The sequence below is a fragment of the Tachyglossus aculeatus genome, chromosome 2, assembly GCF_015852505.1.
Source record: "Tachyglossus aculeatus isolate mTacAcu1 chromosome 2, mTacAcu1.pri, whole genome shotgun sequence".
Classification (NCBI taxonomy): Eukaryota; Metazoa; Chordata; class Mammalia; order Monotremata; family Tachyglossidae; genus Tachyglossus; species Tachyglossus aculeatus.
In genome coordinates, this window is record NC_052067.1 from 155,582,945 (window position 1) to 155,600,664 (window position 17,720).

The following is a 17,720-nucleotide window of genomic DNA, read 5'->3' on the forward strand; positions in this document are numbered from 1 at the left end:
TCCAGAGAAATGTTAAATGTCTCCTTAATCCTTTGCTGGACAAGTGTTCGAGAAACTTACCGAATGGGTCACATATACTTTTATCATCTCCTATTGAGAAATATTGCAAAAGGAATAATATAATGGTAGCAAAAAATGCATCCAGAAGTACTGTACACATTGTAAGGAGGAAAGGTAATTTCGTGGACACAAATAATGTCAACTCTTAAGTCAGTGAGTGATGCGAAACCAGATGGGCAGGGAATCCGTCTTTTATATTGTTAGTGTTCTATTGTACTCTCCCAAGCGCTTAGTACAGTGCTCTGCAAACAGCGCACAAGAAATACAATTGACTGGCTGACTGGCTTTCAACAGTGAGTGGATAAGTAGAAGTATTTAAAATTCCCACTCTGAACTCAGTTCTGGGTTACACAAGTTTTATTTTTATATTACTTGGACATTTTGGCATTTGATGTGAGTTAAAGCAAAACTTTGGTCTGAAACCCTATCCTAAAAAAAAAGCACCATGTCGTTGTTCACTCGTTTTATTTCATTATCATATGTACTTTGTTTACTAACAGTGGGGAGCATTGCGGAGCCAGAATGGATCTGTAAAAGAGCTACATTTTATTTGACCTTTTTCATGTGGAGACTAACTAGTTATATTTTATTCTGCATAAGATTTCTGTCAAATCTAATCACATATCATCTGTATATTTCGGGACATCTCCAAGAGCATACTCTTATACTCTCTCTGATTCTTTGCCTCTCTAAATTACCATTTTTCATCTAACATCTCAACCAATCAATCAGTGATATTTATTGAGTGCCTTATGAGTGTAGTTACTAGCGGTGATCCTTGCCCTCAAGGAGTTTACGGTCTATCAAGAAAGATACACACTTGAATAATTTAATCCACCCCACTCCCTTCACTGCCCCAAGACCCTGAAGTTTACCATGTTTGATTTCCTGTCTTTTGAGTAACTTGAAATTTTGGTTGTGATCTGTGGTTCACATACTGATTTTCTCTCATCTTGACTTCTCCAACCCCTTCTTTCCCTTTTCCTTCATTTCACTTCACTCAAGCTTCTGTCTGTCACCCTCTTTGCCACTTTTTCTCATTCCCGCTGGGTAAACTTTACCATATTACCGTCTTCATTCATTCATTCATTCAATCGTATTGATTGAATGCTTACTGTGTGCAGAGCACTGTACTAAGCGCTTGGGAAGTACAAGTTGGCAACATATAGAGACGGTCCCTACCCAACAGTGGGCTCACAGTCTAGAAGATTAAAGTTTTCAGGTCTTTCCAAAGCCCTGCCGTCTCCGAAGTCTGGTCATGTTAATTCATCCCTGACCATTGGTCATCCCTCCAACAGAAGCACCAAATACAAGAGTTGAAGGAAAAAAACAATCACACGGCAACGAATCATCAGTGAAACCTCGTTCATTGGTTTCGTGGTGTAACTTCATTGCCGTCTCAAAACCGCAACATAAACATTGCATGATAGAAAATGTTACGGCTTTCTTATAACAGCAAGGTGTGGAATTGCAGCTCTCTCACGAGAATAAGAAGAGTGGACTAATAGGGATACAAAATTTAGAAGTAATGTGGATGTTGTTACAATTAAGCTTTTTCAGCCGTGTTCATGCGCAGCCTGAACATCCATCCCTGTATATATGTATATATGTTTGTACATATTTATTACTCTATTTATTTTATTTGTACATATCTATTCTATTTTATTTTATTAGTATGTTTGGTTTTGTTCTCTGTCTCCCCCTTTTAGACTGTGAGCCCACTGTTGGGTAGGGACTGTCTCTATATGTTGCCAATTTGTACTTCCCAAGCGCTTAGTACAGTGCTCTGCACATAGTAAGCGCTCAATAAATACGATTGATGATGATGATGATCCCTTTGACTTAAACTGTGCCTCCTCTTTTATTCAGTGCCGTTTACATCAGCAGGCCAAAGTAGAATCATTAAGCCAGAGTTGCAGGATGGTCTTTTTCAGGATAAGTGTTCCAGCCTAATCCTGTGAAATTTAGAGTGGTCAGCTCACAACAAGGCCTGAAAATGATCCTTTGGAGTCTTTTATTTGTGATCAAGAATAGTAGACAGGAGAAGAGGAGAGTGACGGGCAGACGGGAAAGATGGACAGGTGGGAGGAGAAGGAGACAGGTGGGTGAGGAGCAAGGGAGAAAGAGACAGCGGGATAGCTCATGCGTTGTCATACATTTTAATTGTTCCTTAGCTTCTGTCATTTTTTTTTCATTATTGGACATATTTTTCAAAAGTAGAACATATTGTAGTCCCAGGAAAAGTTACTTTGGCCAAATACTCTTTTCGAGTGTCCCTTTTGGTAAGGCACCCCGGATAAATAATAACGTCGGAGAAGTAAAATGTGATTCTTTTGGAAATGTGGATTGAATGTGGGTCCTGCACTTGGGCATTTTATAACTTAATCTATCTCCACCTCTTTTAGGTTGAATGCACATTTTGAGGTGAATCCAGATTGTTCTGTCTCTCGAGCAGAAATGTACTCTGAATACCTCTCAACATGCAGTAAATTAGCTCGTGGTGGAATCCTAACATCAACTGGATTTTATAAATGTCTTCGGTAGGCTACAGGATCCATGAAATAAAAAGCTGGATCGTGATACTTCCAGCTCCCTATCTATAGCTCTTTTAAATTGCCGTGTTTAGTTTTGGGCTGGTGGGGTTGAGGGAATCTCCATCTATCAAAGATTTCCATTAGGTAAAAACTAAAAAAGTGGGGATGGGAAAGGTTTGAGAGGAAAACTTGATTTTTGTAGGAAATTGTTAACCCTTTAATTTTATGTGAAAGTCTTGACTTTTCATGTCCCGAATTGCAACTCAAATAGCAGTAATGCTCAGCTTTCAGGATATCAAGGCTGCTCCGGTGAAATGCTCACGAGCACCTTTTCAAATAAGTGCACCTTCATCAGTATGAGATGTCATTACTTTGTTCATTTCATTGAGTTGAGAGTGGTCTAAAACTTCATCGTGCCGTTAAAAAGCAGGGATAAGCGGAAAACAAGATGACTCTTTGGTTACATGCTACTTCCTCATTTTTCCCAGAGAACCCTGAAGCGATGGTGAATCTGACTTATAGTGAATTAATAAATAAGAAATAGAATACCACTTTCGGGGCCTTTGAGTTTTCCAAGAAATCAGTACTTTGGGGCGGGGAGACTAAGGCCGGAGTGGTGACGTTCGCAACTTATAAATTCATTTCTGTTTGACAGAACTATCTTTGCAAACCATTCGGTGAAGAGAGTGGAAGACCCAAACAACAACGGGCAGGCGCACATACATGTCGTAGGGGTCAAAAGGAGGGCTATACCACTTCCTATTCAGATGTACTTTCAACAGCAGCCATCTTCGACCCCTGTTGTTCGTGTTGATTCCGTTCCTGATGTGTCTTCAGCTCCTTCACCAGCAGGTGGTTATTGTTTTAATGAGTTTTTAATGAAGAACGTTAGTCTTCTTCTAAAATAACCAAGAGGAGTCAAGAAAATAGCACATTACAATGAGCATAATAAATCCTGGACGAGTCCGTGGCTTTTTTTTTTTCTTGGCCTTCCTGAAATGCTTCTTCGTATTAGTTGAAAGGTTGACCGGACAACGTGGTGATCGACTTGGAATTGAGCGTGGGTTGTCGGTCGGTCGCGTGTATCGAGCTCTGACCGTGTGCGGAGCACTGTACTGAATGCTTGGGAGAGTACGGTATCCCAATACAGCAGACACATTCCCGTGACTGTGGCGCGCTGCCAGTCTGCGTGGGGATCGTTAAAACCGTATCAGTTTGATAAAACTCACTGTTGGGTAGGGACTGTCGCTACATGTTGCCAACTTGGACTTCCCAAGCGCTTAGTACAGTGCTCTGCACACAGTAAGCGCTCAATAAATGCGATTGATTGATTGATTGATTGAAAGAATAGTCTGTGACTCCTGTGCCGTGCTTAAAAAGGGGGTTTTCTCCTGGGTTGGAATTTCACCGGGAACTTGGATTCATCTCCTTTCGCTCCTTTTTATTTGCAGGAATCCCTCACGGGACCCAGCCCTTAGGAACCCACTTTCCGAGGACCGCTGTCACCAACCAATCTTCAACTCTGACTGCAACCCAGATGTCTTTTCCGATCCAAGGCGTTCACACCGTGGCGCAGACTGTTTCGAGAATTCCGCCCAATCCTTCGGTTCACAGCCAGCAGCAACCAACCGCGACAGTGACCGTCATCCAGAACAAGGCTCCGATCTCCTGCGAAGTCGTCAAGGCCACGGTAATCCAGAGCACGCTGCCGCAGTCGGCGGGCCCCGTGAGTATCGCCGTCGGAGGCGGGGCGGCGCAGGCTTCTATCGTGCCCAACCACGCCGCGGGCCCCCAGCCCGTGACCGTCGTGAGCTCCCAGACGTTGCTCCACCACCCGCCCGTTCTGCAGCAGCAATCTCCGCTCCACGCGGTGGTGCCGGGCCAGATCCCCTCGGGCACCCCCGTCACAGTGATCCAGCAAGCCGTGCCTCCCGGCCACATATTCGGCCGGGTCCAGAACATACCAGCATGCGCTTCGGCGGTTTCCCAGGGTCAGCCGTTGCTCACCGCGTCGCCCCAGCCGGCGGCGCAGACCCCCTCGCCGCAGCCCCCGCCCGGCAGCCAGCAGCAGCAGGACACGGTCCTCATCGCGCCCCAGCAGTACGTGACCACGTCCGCGTCCAACATGGTGTCGGCCACGTCCGTCCAGAGTTTCCAGGTGGCGGCCGGGCAGGTGGTCACCCTGGCCGGAGTCCCGGGCCCCCAGGCGTCCAGGGTGGGGTTCCAGAACATCGCGCCAAAGCCCCTGCCTTCTCAGCAGGTTCCACCCTCGGCGGTCCCGCAGCCCATTCAGCCGGCGGCCCCGCCCCCCCCAGCAGAGCGTGGTGATCGTCAGCCAGCCGGCCCAGCAAGGTCAGACGTACGCACCAGCCATTCACCAAATAGTCCTCGCCAATCCGGCCGCCATCCCGGCCGGGCCGCCGGTCCAGCTGGCCGGGCAGCCGGGCGTGGTGACGCCCTCCCCGTCCCCCTCCCCCGGGCCGGCGGCCACCGGCCAGGTGCCCGCGGTCCTGCCCCCCTCGACCCCTCAGTCGCAGGGCCCGCCGCCCACCGTCAGCCAGATGCTGTCCGTGAAGCGGCAGCAGCAGCAGCAGCAGCAGCAGCAACAGCAGCAGTCGTCGTCGTCACCAGCCCCCTCTCAACCGCAGGTACAAGTCCCGGGCCAGCAGCCCCAGCCGGCCGGCACGGGAGCGGGGCAGCCCCCAGCTGGGGAGTCCAGCCTGATCAAACAGCTGCTCCTCCCCAAACGCGGCCCCTCCACCCCGGGGGGAAAGCTCATCCTCCCGGCGCCGCAGCTGCCGCCCCCCAACAACGCCAGGGCCCCGAGCCCGCAGGTGGTCTATCAGGTGGCCAATAACCAGGCGCCGGGCTTCGGAGTCCAAGGCCAGTCTCCGGCTCAGCAGCTGCTGGTCGGCCAGCAGAACGTTCAGCTGGTCCAGGGCGGCCTCCCTCCCCCAGGAGGGGTCCAGACGGTACCGATCTCTAATTTGCAGATATTGCCCGGCCCGCTGATCTCCAATAGCCCAGCCACTATTTTCCAGGGGACTTCGGGGAACCAGGTCACCATTACAGTCGTGCCAAATACCAGTTTCGCCACGGCAACCGTGAGTCAGGGAAACGCAGCCCAGCTCATCGCTCCCGCGGGCCTCTCCGTGAGCGGACCGCCGGCGGGGGTCGGGCTCCAGGTGCAGGCGCTGCCCGCCGCGCAGCCGCCCCCGGCCGGACAGTCGCCCTGTGCTGCCGTTGCCGCTCCCCCGTTCAAAGGTGATAAGATCATTTGCCAAAAGGAGGAGGAGGCCAAGGAGGCGACGGGTTTGCACGTGCACGAGCGGAAAATCGAAGTCATGGAGAACCCGTCCTGCCGACGGGGGGCCGCGAACACCAGCAACGGGGACACGAAGGAGAGCGACGTCCAGCAGGTGGGAAGCATTTTAAATGGGAGAAAGTACAGTGACTCAAGTCTACCTCCTTCAAACTCAGGGAAAACTCCAAACGAGGCTAACCAGTGCCCGCAGGTCCGGAACGGGCCGTCGTTAGAACCGGGGGAGAACGGCGCTCCCGGGAAGCAGGCGGCGGAGCAGATGGACACGCAGGAGCTCAGAGGCGATCTGAGGAAACCCCTGGTCAATGGAATTTGTGATTTTGAGAAGGGGGACGGTTCGCATTTTAGCAAAAACATTCCAAATCACAAATCTTCCAACCACGTAGGAAACGGGGAGCTGTGTCCCGCGGAACAGCAAGGGAATTCAGATGCCATCCAGCAAGATACTGCCAAAGGTGACCAAGCGGAAAGGATTTCCAACGGACCTACGTTAACTTTGGGGGGTTCGCCGGCTGGCAGCGGTGTTCCGGAGGCTGCGAGTTTGGCGACGCAGCAGCCTGGCGGTCCCAACGCCGATTTATCGAACGGGCCTTTAGTCTCCAGTTGGACTTCAGACGTGCCTCAGCAACGCCCGAGTGTAGTTGTCTCGCCACACTCTACGGCCTCTGTTATACAGGGGCATCAGATCATTGCGGTCCCCCACTCGGGACCTAGAGCGTCCCACGCTCCCCTGGCGTCGGGAGCAGCTCGGTCGACGAACGGCACGGCGGAATGCAAAACCGTCAAGAGGCCGGCGGAGGAGAACGACCGGGAGACGGTCCCGGGCATCCCAAATAAAGTAGGAGTTAGAATCGTCACAATCAGCGACCCCAACAACGCCGGCTGCAGTGCCACCATGGTCGCTGTGCCGGCGGGGGCGGATCCCAGCACTGTAGCTAAAGTAGCAATAGAAAGCGCTGCTCAGCAGAAGCAGCAGCATCCACCGACGTACGTCCAGACCGTGGTGACGCAGGTGAGTTGGCCCGACTCCTCCGTGGTCACTTCTGACGGCGTCGCCCGAGTCGTAACGTGTCAGGAGAGGGGAACGGGGAGGGAGGGGGAAAAAAAACAAACCCAACCAGGCGGTTGTGCCCCGCGGAGCGTGGTTTTTCTGGACCTTTGGCTTCTGTCTGTTTTGTTCGTTGTCCGGTCGCACCTCAAGAGTCTCTTTCCTTTCATGATTTGGCTGGGCCTCAGGTCTTGGGGGGGTTTTGTGGGGACTGTTCAACTGAGATTCCAGTTGCACATAGAGAGTCTCGTCCTCTGGACGATTTAGTCGTTTCGTTAACCCGGTGCTGAAATCAACCGTCGTATTGCAACGGCTTCTGGAGCCGTGTGTAGACGGAGAGGGGGAAGAGTGGCTTTCTACGTGAATCTTCTGGGTAAATATATATTACAGTTGTATATTAATAGTCCCTTTGGAGCCCCCGCCGGTATCTGAAATGCACTCATCAGCATGCCTGTGAGGCTGATGAGGCAAGGAATGGAAAGAAGCCCACCAGGCCGACAGTCAAACCCAGATGAACTCATTTTTCTTGCTGCTCCCAGTTAGCCTCACGCTACAGAGGGAAAGCACCAGCAGAGACCTTTGTTTGAAAACACCGGGATGAAGGGAGCGGAAAGGAGAGGGTCCGTCAGTAGGGTGCATTTAAACACCCGCCGTGCACAGACCATTGTACTTGGCACTTGGAAGAGCATCCTAGAATAAGAAGATGTGATTCCTGCCCTCAAGGAGCCTACAGTCTAGTGGAGGGGACAGTCACTAAAGTGATGTCTGGACAGGAGAAGGAAAAGGAGATATGCACATGTCGGTGTTTTAAGTAATTGGGCATGTAAGATACGTATATAAAGGCTACTGTTGGTTGTGAATACACACCTATATATTGGTGGCACACATGTGCCGAAGGCGTCACTTTGAGCAGCTAACCTACAGAGATTACGTCGAGGAAAGGTTACCTCATCTGTAAAATGGGGATTGAGACTGTGGACTGGGGATTGAGTCTTCTGTACTGTGAGGCCGTTGTTGGGTAGGGGCCATCTCTATATGTTGCCAACTTGCACTTCCCAAGCGCTTAGGACAGTGCTCTGCACACAGTAAGCTTCTCAATAAACACGAATGAATGAATGACTGTGAGCCCCACCAGGGACAACCTGGTTCTTTGTATCCCTCCCAGCACTTAGAACAGTGCTTGGCACATAGTAAGCGCTTAACAAATGCCATCATCATCATTATTATCATCATTAGAAGGGCCTTGAAGATGGGGGAGATCTAAGGTCTTTCAGATTTGAAGACAGAGGGATTTCCAGGCAGGGGGAAAGGGTGTGGGTGCAAAGGACTGATAGCAGTAAAGACAAGAAAGAAGCACAGTGCGTAGGTTAGCTTGGGAGGAATGAAGTGATAACAGTGCTATTCATTAAGCACTTCCTACATGCCAAGCACTGTTCTAAGCACTGGGGTAGATATAGGTAAATCGGGTTGGACACAGTCCCTGACCCACCTGGGGCTCACAGTCTTGATCTCCATTTTAAAGATGAGGTAACCGAGGCACAGAGAAGTGAAGTGACTTGCCCAAGGTCACACAGCAGCCAGGTCGCCGAGCTGGGTTTCGAACCCATGTCCTCTGACTCTCAAGCCCGTGCTCTTGCCACTAGGCCACTTTGCTTCTCTATACTGAGTGTGTTGTAATGGGAGGTGAGAGTTTATAAGTAGGAGGAAGAGAGACGATTTGGCCCCTTAAAGCCAATGATTAGGAGTTTGGGCTCGAGGCAAAGAAGAATAGGTAACCTAGAGGTTTCTGAGCAGCGGGAAGATGTGGACAGATGTGACGTTTAAGGAAGATGATCTAGGCAGTTGAGTAACATATGACTTTGGAGAGAGAAGAGACTGGAGTGAGAAGGTTGGTGCAGTAGTTTAGCCGGCATACTCCAAGTGCCTGAACCAATGTGGAGGCTGCTTGCGTCGAGAGTAAGATGTGAGTCCTGGAATTATGTGGAGGGAAAAACTGCTAGGGAAGGAAAAGGGTTAATGTCGAGGTGCCCCCGATGGAGAAGCTTTGAGGGGAACCTGCGCCCCGAGGTACCGGTAAGGTGGTTGTGTTAAGACGGGTTTTGTGAGGCAATAGAGAGGTAGCCTTGTTGGTGCCAATGGGAAATTGATCAGAAGCCCCGCTGGATTAGGGGCTGCTGTCCGCCTTCTGTGTCCTGGCCATAACAAGCAGACGTGCACCGCGCCAAAGACGACGACGACTTCTCCGTAGCAAGAAACTCGTTCGTGCGGCCATGCTAACGTAAACTGCCAACGCGGTGGATGGCGTGGGTAGAGGAGGAGGTGAACGACATTGCTCCACCGTCCATCCGGCGCTCAGGTGGACCACTGGAGAGAAAATGTGAACCGAGGAGTCAGACAGGTGGGCTCCAGCCCCCAGGTCCATACTGCTTTTTGGTCTCATGCTTCTCTTCGAGCCCACAGAGGCTCCAGCCCTGGGTTCCGCTGTTTGCCACTTCCCCCTCTAGCCTGTAAACTCGTTTGTAGGCAGGGACTGTGTCTGTTATATTGTTGGATTGTACTCTCCCCGCTGCTTAGTACAGTGCTTTGCACACAGTAAGTGCTCAGTAAATACAGTTGTCTGACTGACTGCTACCGGAGTCTAGATGCTGGGCTCCTGATTATCTTTTGGGCCTTTTGTTGGAGACGGGGGCCTTGCCACCTCCTCGCCAAAAATACCCCTCCGCTTTATTCACTTCACAGAGGTCACTCAAGGTGGTGACCTGGGCAAGGAGAGGGGCGATTCCATGGCAAACGGAATCGGGCTGGGCCAAAAGACTATTAGGGTCGAATTTCCTTGCTGTTCCGCGGGACACAGCTCCCCGTTTCCTACGTGGTTGGAAGATTTGTGATTTGGAATGTGTTTGCTAGAATTGGAGGCTTCACTTTCCAGGAGGTTGGTAGTGGTTGTCAACTGTGATGGAAAAGGTAGGAGGAAGAGAGGATTTAGGAAGGAAGGTGGCAGTTCCGTGTTGGAGGTTTGGAGCCGAAGGAGCCGTGTCGTGTCGTATCTGTGCGAAGATGTCCTGGAATTTGCACAGGAGGTGAGAGGTCCGGGCGATTGAGGTAGATTTGTGAGTCGTGGAGGTGGCAGTTGAAGCACTGGGATTAGATGAGATACCCGAGTGAGTGAGCGTAAAGTGACATCAGAAGGATATCCAGAACAGATTGTTGAGGGCCCCCCCATAGTCCTAGGAGGTAAGAGGTGGGCGAAGACACAGCGAAAAAGGCCGAGATTAGGGGAGTTCGAGAGGTGGAGAACCACGAAGGCATTTTCCATAAAACCAAGGTTAGACAGCGTCTCCGGAAGGGAGTAGTCTATGGTTCCAAAGGTAGCAAAGTGAATTTAGATAGAATCTGTGAGATTTGGCTAGGAAGAGGTCATTGGTGACTGGAGAATACAGTCACAGTGGAGTGAAGCTGGTGGAAACCAGATCCCAGAAGGTCAAGGAAGCAGATGGAGGAGAGCCAGTGGCAGTAACCCATTTGAGGAACTCCTCACTATTGCTTCAAAGCTCTCCATCACCTCGCCCCCTCCTACCTCACCTCCCTTCTCTCCTTCTACATCCCAGCCCGCCCACTCCGCTCCTCTGGGGCTAACCTTCTCACTGGGCCTCCAACTCGCCTTTCTCGCCGCCGTCCCCTGGCCCATGTCCTACCAACTGGCCTGGAACATACTCCCTCCTCAAATCCGCCAAACAATCCCTCTCCTCCCCCTTCAAAGCCCTACTGAAGGTGCAGCTCCTGTAAGAGACCTTCCCAGACTAAGCCCCCCAGCACTTACGTGTATATGTATATGTCCGTAATTCTATTTATACTGATGCCTGTTTACTTGTATTGATATCTGTCTCCCCCCTCTAGATTGTGAGCCCGCCGTGGGCAGGGATTGACTCTATTGCTGTATTGTACTTTCTAAGCACCTAGTACAGTGCTCTGCACACAGTAAGCTCTCAATATATATGATTGATTGATTCAGTGAAGGGTTTTTAATATGGGAGAGACATGGGCATATTTGCCTTATTGAAGGCACATCTCCAAGAAGCCTTTCATTCAGTCATATTAATGAGTGCTTACTGTGTGCAGAGCACTGTACTGAGCGCTTGGGAAAGTACAATACAGCAAAAAATTAGTGACAATATTTGCCCACAACAGGCTCACAGTCTGGGGGCAATCGGGGGAGGAACTAAACCTGCCTCTCCTCTTCTCCGACTCCCTTCTGCGCCTTACTTGCTCCTTCACTCATTCTCCCTCCCATCCCCACAGCGCATGTGTATATATCTGTAATTTATTTATGTATCTATTTTATGTATTTATATTAATGCCTGTCTCCCCCTCTAGACTGTGAGCTCATTGTGGGCAGGAGTGTTTCTGTTCTTATATTGTACTCTCCCAGGCACTTAGTAGAATGCTTTGCACACAGTAAGAGCTCAGTAAATACGATTGAATTAATGGATGAATGTGCAGACAAAGGTAAAGGAATAATAATAATAATAACCATCAGAGAGTTAGTGTCTGAAGATAGGAAGGGGGTGAAGGAGGTAAAAAGAAGTGGGGGAAGAGGAGACCATGAAGGAGAGTGAGAATCTGAAAAAGTACAGAAGAGAATGGCCATAATAGTGCCCAGGGGAGAATTAGGATGGTCCAAGTTGGATTCGAAGAGGCCATATGGAATTTGCAAGAAGGATAGAAGGTATGGAAAAGGAAGATGGAAACAGAGAATGAGATAAAATTGAATGGCAGACACACAAGAATGGGATGGCGAATGAGAAACAGCAGGAAAAAGGGACAAGAAATGGACAGGAACAAAGAGTGTTACAAAATACATAGTGTCCAATCCAGGAAAGTCCACTACTTTAAAAATGATGACATCGTCTCACCTAGTAAGATCTTCGGTAAATAATGAATTTCTGCATTTGATAAGTATTCCTTTTCTGGCAACAGTTTTGTGTAAAGGTGCTTAGTTTATATTTTGTTGCAAGCTTTGTAGGTAAAACTGAATCTTGGTTTCCCTGTTGGTTAAATCAATGGAACAGATTTGCTCTTTAATCTTAAAATACCTCAACTTTATGATTTGGATCTTGGGATCCCTGTTGGTTTAAATCAATGAAACACATTTGCTGTTTAATCTTAAAATATCTCAACATTCTCTAAGTTTCTCCTGTCTAAATTGAATGTATTTTGAGATTATTATTTTACTTGTTTTCTGCTCTTCATTTTTTTTACATTTTTCTTCTTCCAAAGCATATCGCAAAAAAGTCAAGTAACTAAGAAAGTGAATGTATCTTTTTGGTCATACCTTCTTCTTGAGTTTTCTTTAATAACAGCTCAATTCTAAGTGGCAGTCTATGCTGTTTAATATAAGAAAATCAAGACTTTTTTCCTAAGAATAGTTTTCACAAGATGAGCTTTTCAAAATGTAGTTTTGTAGTTCTTGTTGCCATTTTTGAAAAATTCCATTTCATCTGCCAGTGCAGTGCTGAATCTGTTTACTGTTTCGTTTTGAACCGAAACACATATTTTGGATAAATGTCTTGAGGGCCTTTATGAACACCACGTTGAATTATTCTTTGAGTTTACATTCTATCCGAATTTTTGTAATATTAAGTAAATGGACAGGAACCCATTAATTATTGGTTTCAGTAAGTGATTTTACTGCTAAAATATTCTGCTATAATAACCTATAAGTCTAATTGTCAGAGAAGACACTAAAACTATAACGAAAAATGAGAAAACTGTGGTAATTTACATTTTGAATCATAGTATTCAGTATATGCTGACTGATATCTTTAAATTATTCACGCTATTATCTTCCCACCATGGCTTCTCCTTGTCCAGCTCAACTCCTTCTTTTTCTCTCTTTTGAGTTTCTTAGATGTGCATTCTCTTTTTCTGGCCCTTGCCTTCTGTTTTTCTGTTCTGCTTCTTCTTATCTTCTTCGTAGTAATAATAATAATAATAATGGTATTTGTTAAGCCTTACTCTGTGCAAAAAACTGTTCTAAGCACTGGGGAGGATGCAAGGTGATTGGGTTGTCCCAAGTGGGGCTCACTGTCTTAATCCCCATTTTCCAGATGAGGTAACTGAGGCCCAGAGAAGTGAAGTGACTTGCCCAAAGTCACACAACTGACAATCGGTGGAGCCGGGATTTGAACCCATGACCTCTGACTCCCAAGCCCGTGCTCTTTCCACTGAGCCACGCTGCTTCTCATTCATTCATTCATTCAATCGTATTTATTGAGCGCTTACTGTGTGCAGAGCACTGTACTAAGCGCTTGAGAAGTACAAGTTGGCAACATATAGAGACGGTCCCTACCCAACAGCAGGCTCACAGTCTAGAAGGGGGAGACAGACGACAAAACATATTAACAAAATAAGATAAATAGAATAGTAAATATGTACAAGTAAAATAAATAGAGTAATAAATCTGTACACACATATATACAGGTGAATACATATATTCTCGTGCTTTTCCTTTGACTAATAACAATAATAATAATCATGGTAGAAGTTAAGCACTCTGTTGGGTAGGGACTGTCTCTATATGTTGCCAACTTGTACTTCCCAAGTGCTTAGTACAGTGTTCTGCACACAGTAAGCGCTCAATAAATGCGATTGATTGATTGATTGATTAGGGGTCAAGCACTGTACTGAGCCCTGGGATAGATGCAAGATAATCAAGTTGGATAATAATAATAATAATAATAATGGCATTTGTTAAGCGCTTACTATGTGCAAAGCACTGTTCTAAGCGCTGGGGAGGATACAAGGTGATCAGGTTGTCCCAATTGGGGCTCACTGTCTTAATCCCCATTTTCCAGATGAGGTAACTGAGGCCCAGAGAAGTGAAGTGGCTTGCCCAAAGTCACACAGCTGACAATCGGCGGAGCGGGGATTTGAACCCATGACCTCTGACTCCAAAGCCCGGGCTCTTTCCAATGAGCCAGGCTGGATACAGTCCCTGTCTCCCAGGGGCTCACAGTCTAGTAGAAGGAAGAACAGCTGTTGAGTCCCCACTTTACAGATGAGGTCACTGAGGCACAGGGAAATGAAGGGATTTGCCCAAGGTCACGAAACAGGTGACAGGGCTGGGATTAAAACCCAGGCCCTGTGACTATCAAGCCTATACTTTCCACCAGACCGCACTCCCTCTTCCCTTTGATTGTCTTTTCTCCTTTGCCCTCGTCGAGTTTCTCCGTTCCGTATTTTGCATTTCCTCCCATTTTCCTGTTTCCGTCTTCCATTATCCTCCTCTCTGTTTCTTCTTTTCAGTCAATCGATTAATCAGAGGTGCGTATTGCACTTTTAGTGTGTGCGGAGCACGCTGTACTAAGAGCTCGGGAGAGGCAGTAGAACAAAGTTGGGAAACATATAACTAATGAGACCATCCTCGTAGTCAAGCTTCCAGAGGATATCTATCCTATAGATCTTCATTGGTTTCCCAAGGCTACTGGTGGAAAGAAGCAGACACAAGCGGAAAGTTTTGTTCTCACAAGTTCGGATGCAGCCACAGATGTGCGACCGTGACAGATAACTGCTAGGAAAACGATCCGAGCCTATAGCCTGCATTTGCTTTGAAATTATACCATGGATTTCTGACCTCCACCGTCTCATCAATCAATCAATCAATCAATCAATCGTATTTATTGAGCGCTTACTATGTGCAGAGCACTGTACTAAGCGCTTGGGAAGTACAAATTGGCATCACATAGAGACAGTCCCTACCCAACAGTGGGCTCACAGTCTAAAAGGGGGAGACAGAGAACAGAACCAAACATACCAACAAAATAAAATAAGTAGGATAGAAATGTACAAGCAAAATGAATAAATAAATAAATAAATAGAGTAATAAATATGTACAACCATATATACATATATACAGGTGCTGTGGGGAAGGGAAGGAGGTAAGACGGGGGGATGGAGAGGGGGACGAGGGGGAGAGGAAAGAAGGGGCTCAGTCTGGGAAGGCCTCCTGGAGGAGGTGAGCTCTCAGCAGGGCCTTGAAGGGAGGAAGAGAGCTAGCTTGGCGGAGGGGCAGAGGGAGGGCATTCCAGGCCCCGGGGATGACGTGGGCCGGGGGTCGATGGCGGGACAGGCGAGAGCGAGGCCTTAAGGTGAGGAGATTAGTGGTGGAGGAGCGGAGGGTGCAGGCTGGGCAGTAGAAGGAGAGAAGGGAGGTGAGGTAGGAGGGGGCGAGGTGATGGACAGCCTTGAAGCCATGCCAAGCCTTGTCTCATGCCACAGAACCACATTTCTCCTGAAGGAGGAGGAGAGAAAGTCTGTTTTCGTATGGTATTTGTTAAGCACTTGCTATTCTCTTTATTTTATTTTGTTAATATGCTTTGTTTTGTCGTCTGCCTCCCCCTTCTAGACTGTGAGCCCGCTGTTGGGTAGGGACCGTCTCTATATGTTGCCAACTTGTGCTTCCCAAGCGCTTAGTACAGTGCTCTGCACACAGTAAGCGCTCAATAAATACATTTGAATGAATGAATATTCCCTGACCACAAGGTCTAGAGGGGAAGACAGACATTAAAATAAATTAGAGCAATGTACATAGACTCCCTGGGGCTGAGGGTGGAGTGAACACCACCTCCTTTCCCTCTGCTTCACTCTGGTTTCTGTCTTTTCAACCTTTCCTCAGTCCTCTTCATTGTCCCCTCTATGGTGCCTTTTCTTCTGTACCCTCATATCTATTCTATTTATTTTAGTTTGTTAGTATGTTGCATATCTATTCAATTCTATTTATTTTATTTTGTTAGTGTGTTTGGTTTTGTTCTCTGTCTCCCCCTTTTAGACTGCGAGCCCACTGTTGGGTAGGGACCGTCTCTATATGTTGCCATCTTGTATTTTCCAAGCGCTTAGTACAGTGCTCTGCACACAGTAAGCGCTCAATAAATACGATTGATTGATTGATTGATCTAGACCAAGACATCGTCCTATTCCCTGCTTCTAGTAGTACTGTTTCAACTCCCGCCTTGGGAGAAAATCCAGACTATAGCCGCTCCTTTAGTTTCTATTCCTGAGCTATGTATTTGCATCCCTGGGACACCTTTGAATCCATGTCTCTGGGCAACGAGGACTTTCATTCATTCATTCATTCATTCAGTCGTATTTATTGAGCGCTTACTGTGTGCAGAGCACCGTACTAAGCGCTTGGGAAGTACAAGTCGGCAACAGATAGAGCCGGTCCCTATCCAACAGTGGGCTCACAGTCTAGAAGGGGGAGACAGACAACAAAACAAAACATATTAACAAAATAAAATAGAATAAATATGTACAGATAAAATAAATAGAGTAATAATAAAATAAATAAGACTTTCCTCACCTGAGAGATCCCAGGGCCCAACCCTGCAGAGCCCGGAAGGGTCTGGAAGGGGTTCCGACTGTCACCTTGTTTCTCCCCTGCACAAGCAGCACGGCTTAGTGGAAAGAGCCCGAGCTTGGGAGACAGAGGTCGTGGGTTCTAATCCCGGCTCCGCCACTTGTGTGGAAGCAATCAGTCAATCAATCGTATTTATTGAGCGCTTACTGTGTGCAGAGCACTGTACTAAGCGCTTGGGAAGTCCAAGTTGGCAACATATAGAGACGGTCCCTACCCAACAGTGGGCTCACAGTCTGGAAGGGGGAGACAGAGAACAAAACCAAACATATTAACAAAATAAAATAAATAGAATAGATATGTACAAGTAAAATAAATAGAGTAATAAACATGTACAAACATACATACATATATACAGGTGCTGTGGGGAAGGGAAGGAGGTATGGTGGGGGGCATGGAGGGGGGAAGTGGAAGCACAAGAAGCATCGTGGCTCAGTGGAAAGAGCATGGGCTTTAGAGTCAGTGGTCATGGGTTCAAATTCCGGCTCTGCCAATTGTCAGCTGTGTGACTTTGGGCAAGTCACTTCCTGTGCCTCAGTTACCTCATCTGTAAAGTGGGGATTGACTGTCAGCCCCCCGTGGGACAACCTGATCTCCTTGTAGCCTCCCCAGCGCTTAGAACAGTGCTTTGCACATAGTAAGTGCTTAATAAATGCCATCATTATTATTATTATTATTGTTGTGTCAGCAGTGTGACTTTGGGCAAGTCACGTAACTTCCCTGGGCCTCAGGTACCACGTCTGTAAAATGGGGATTAAGACTGTGAATCCCACGTGGGGCAATCTGATTACCGCTTAGTACAGTGCTCTGCACACAGTGAGCACTCAATAAATACAATTGAATGAATGAATGAATGAATGAATGAATGAATTACCTTGTATCTACCCCAGTGCTTAGCAAAGTGCTTGGCACATAGTAAGTGCTTAACAAATACCATCATCATTATTATTTCTAGACTCTGAGCCAGTTTCTAGACTGTGAGCCCATTGTTGGGTAGGGATTGTCTCTATTTGTCGCCGAATTATACTTTCCAAGCACGTAGTACAGTGCTCTGCATACAGTAAGCGCTCAATAAATACGACTGATTGAATGAATCAATGTCGTATTTATTGAGCACTTACTATGTGCAGAGCATTGTGCTAAGCGCTGGGGAGAACACATTGCAACAGGATTAGCAGACACGTTCCCTGCCCACAACAAGCTTACAGTAGCGACGTGCCTTAGTGGATAGAGCATGGACCTAGGGGTCAGAAGGACCTGGGTTCTAATCCTGGCTCCGCCACGTCTGCTGTGTGACCTTGGGCAATTCGCTTAACTTCTCTGGGCCTCAGTTACCTCATCTGT

The 17,720-nt window shown here is 47.7% G+C and overlaps 1 protein-coding gene across 1 annotated transcript in view; it reads left to right on the forward strand.

Moving 5' to 3' along the window:
- Window positions 1–17,720, forward strand: part of ARID2 (AT-rich interaction domain 2) — a 246,118-nt gene that overhangs the window by 185,229 nt on the left and 43,169 nt on the right. Inside the window, 4 exon segments of the mRNA XM_038761126.1 lie at window positions 2,466–2,600; window positions 3,250–3,446; window positions 4,046–4,887; window positions 4,889–6,928. Coding sequence (XP_038617054.1) covers window positions 2,466–2,600; window positions 3,250–3,446; window positions 4,046–4,887; window positions 4,889–6,928 — 3,214 coding nt within the window.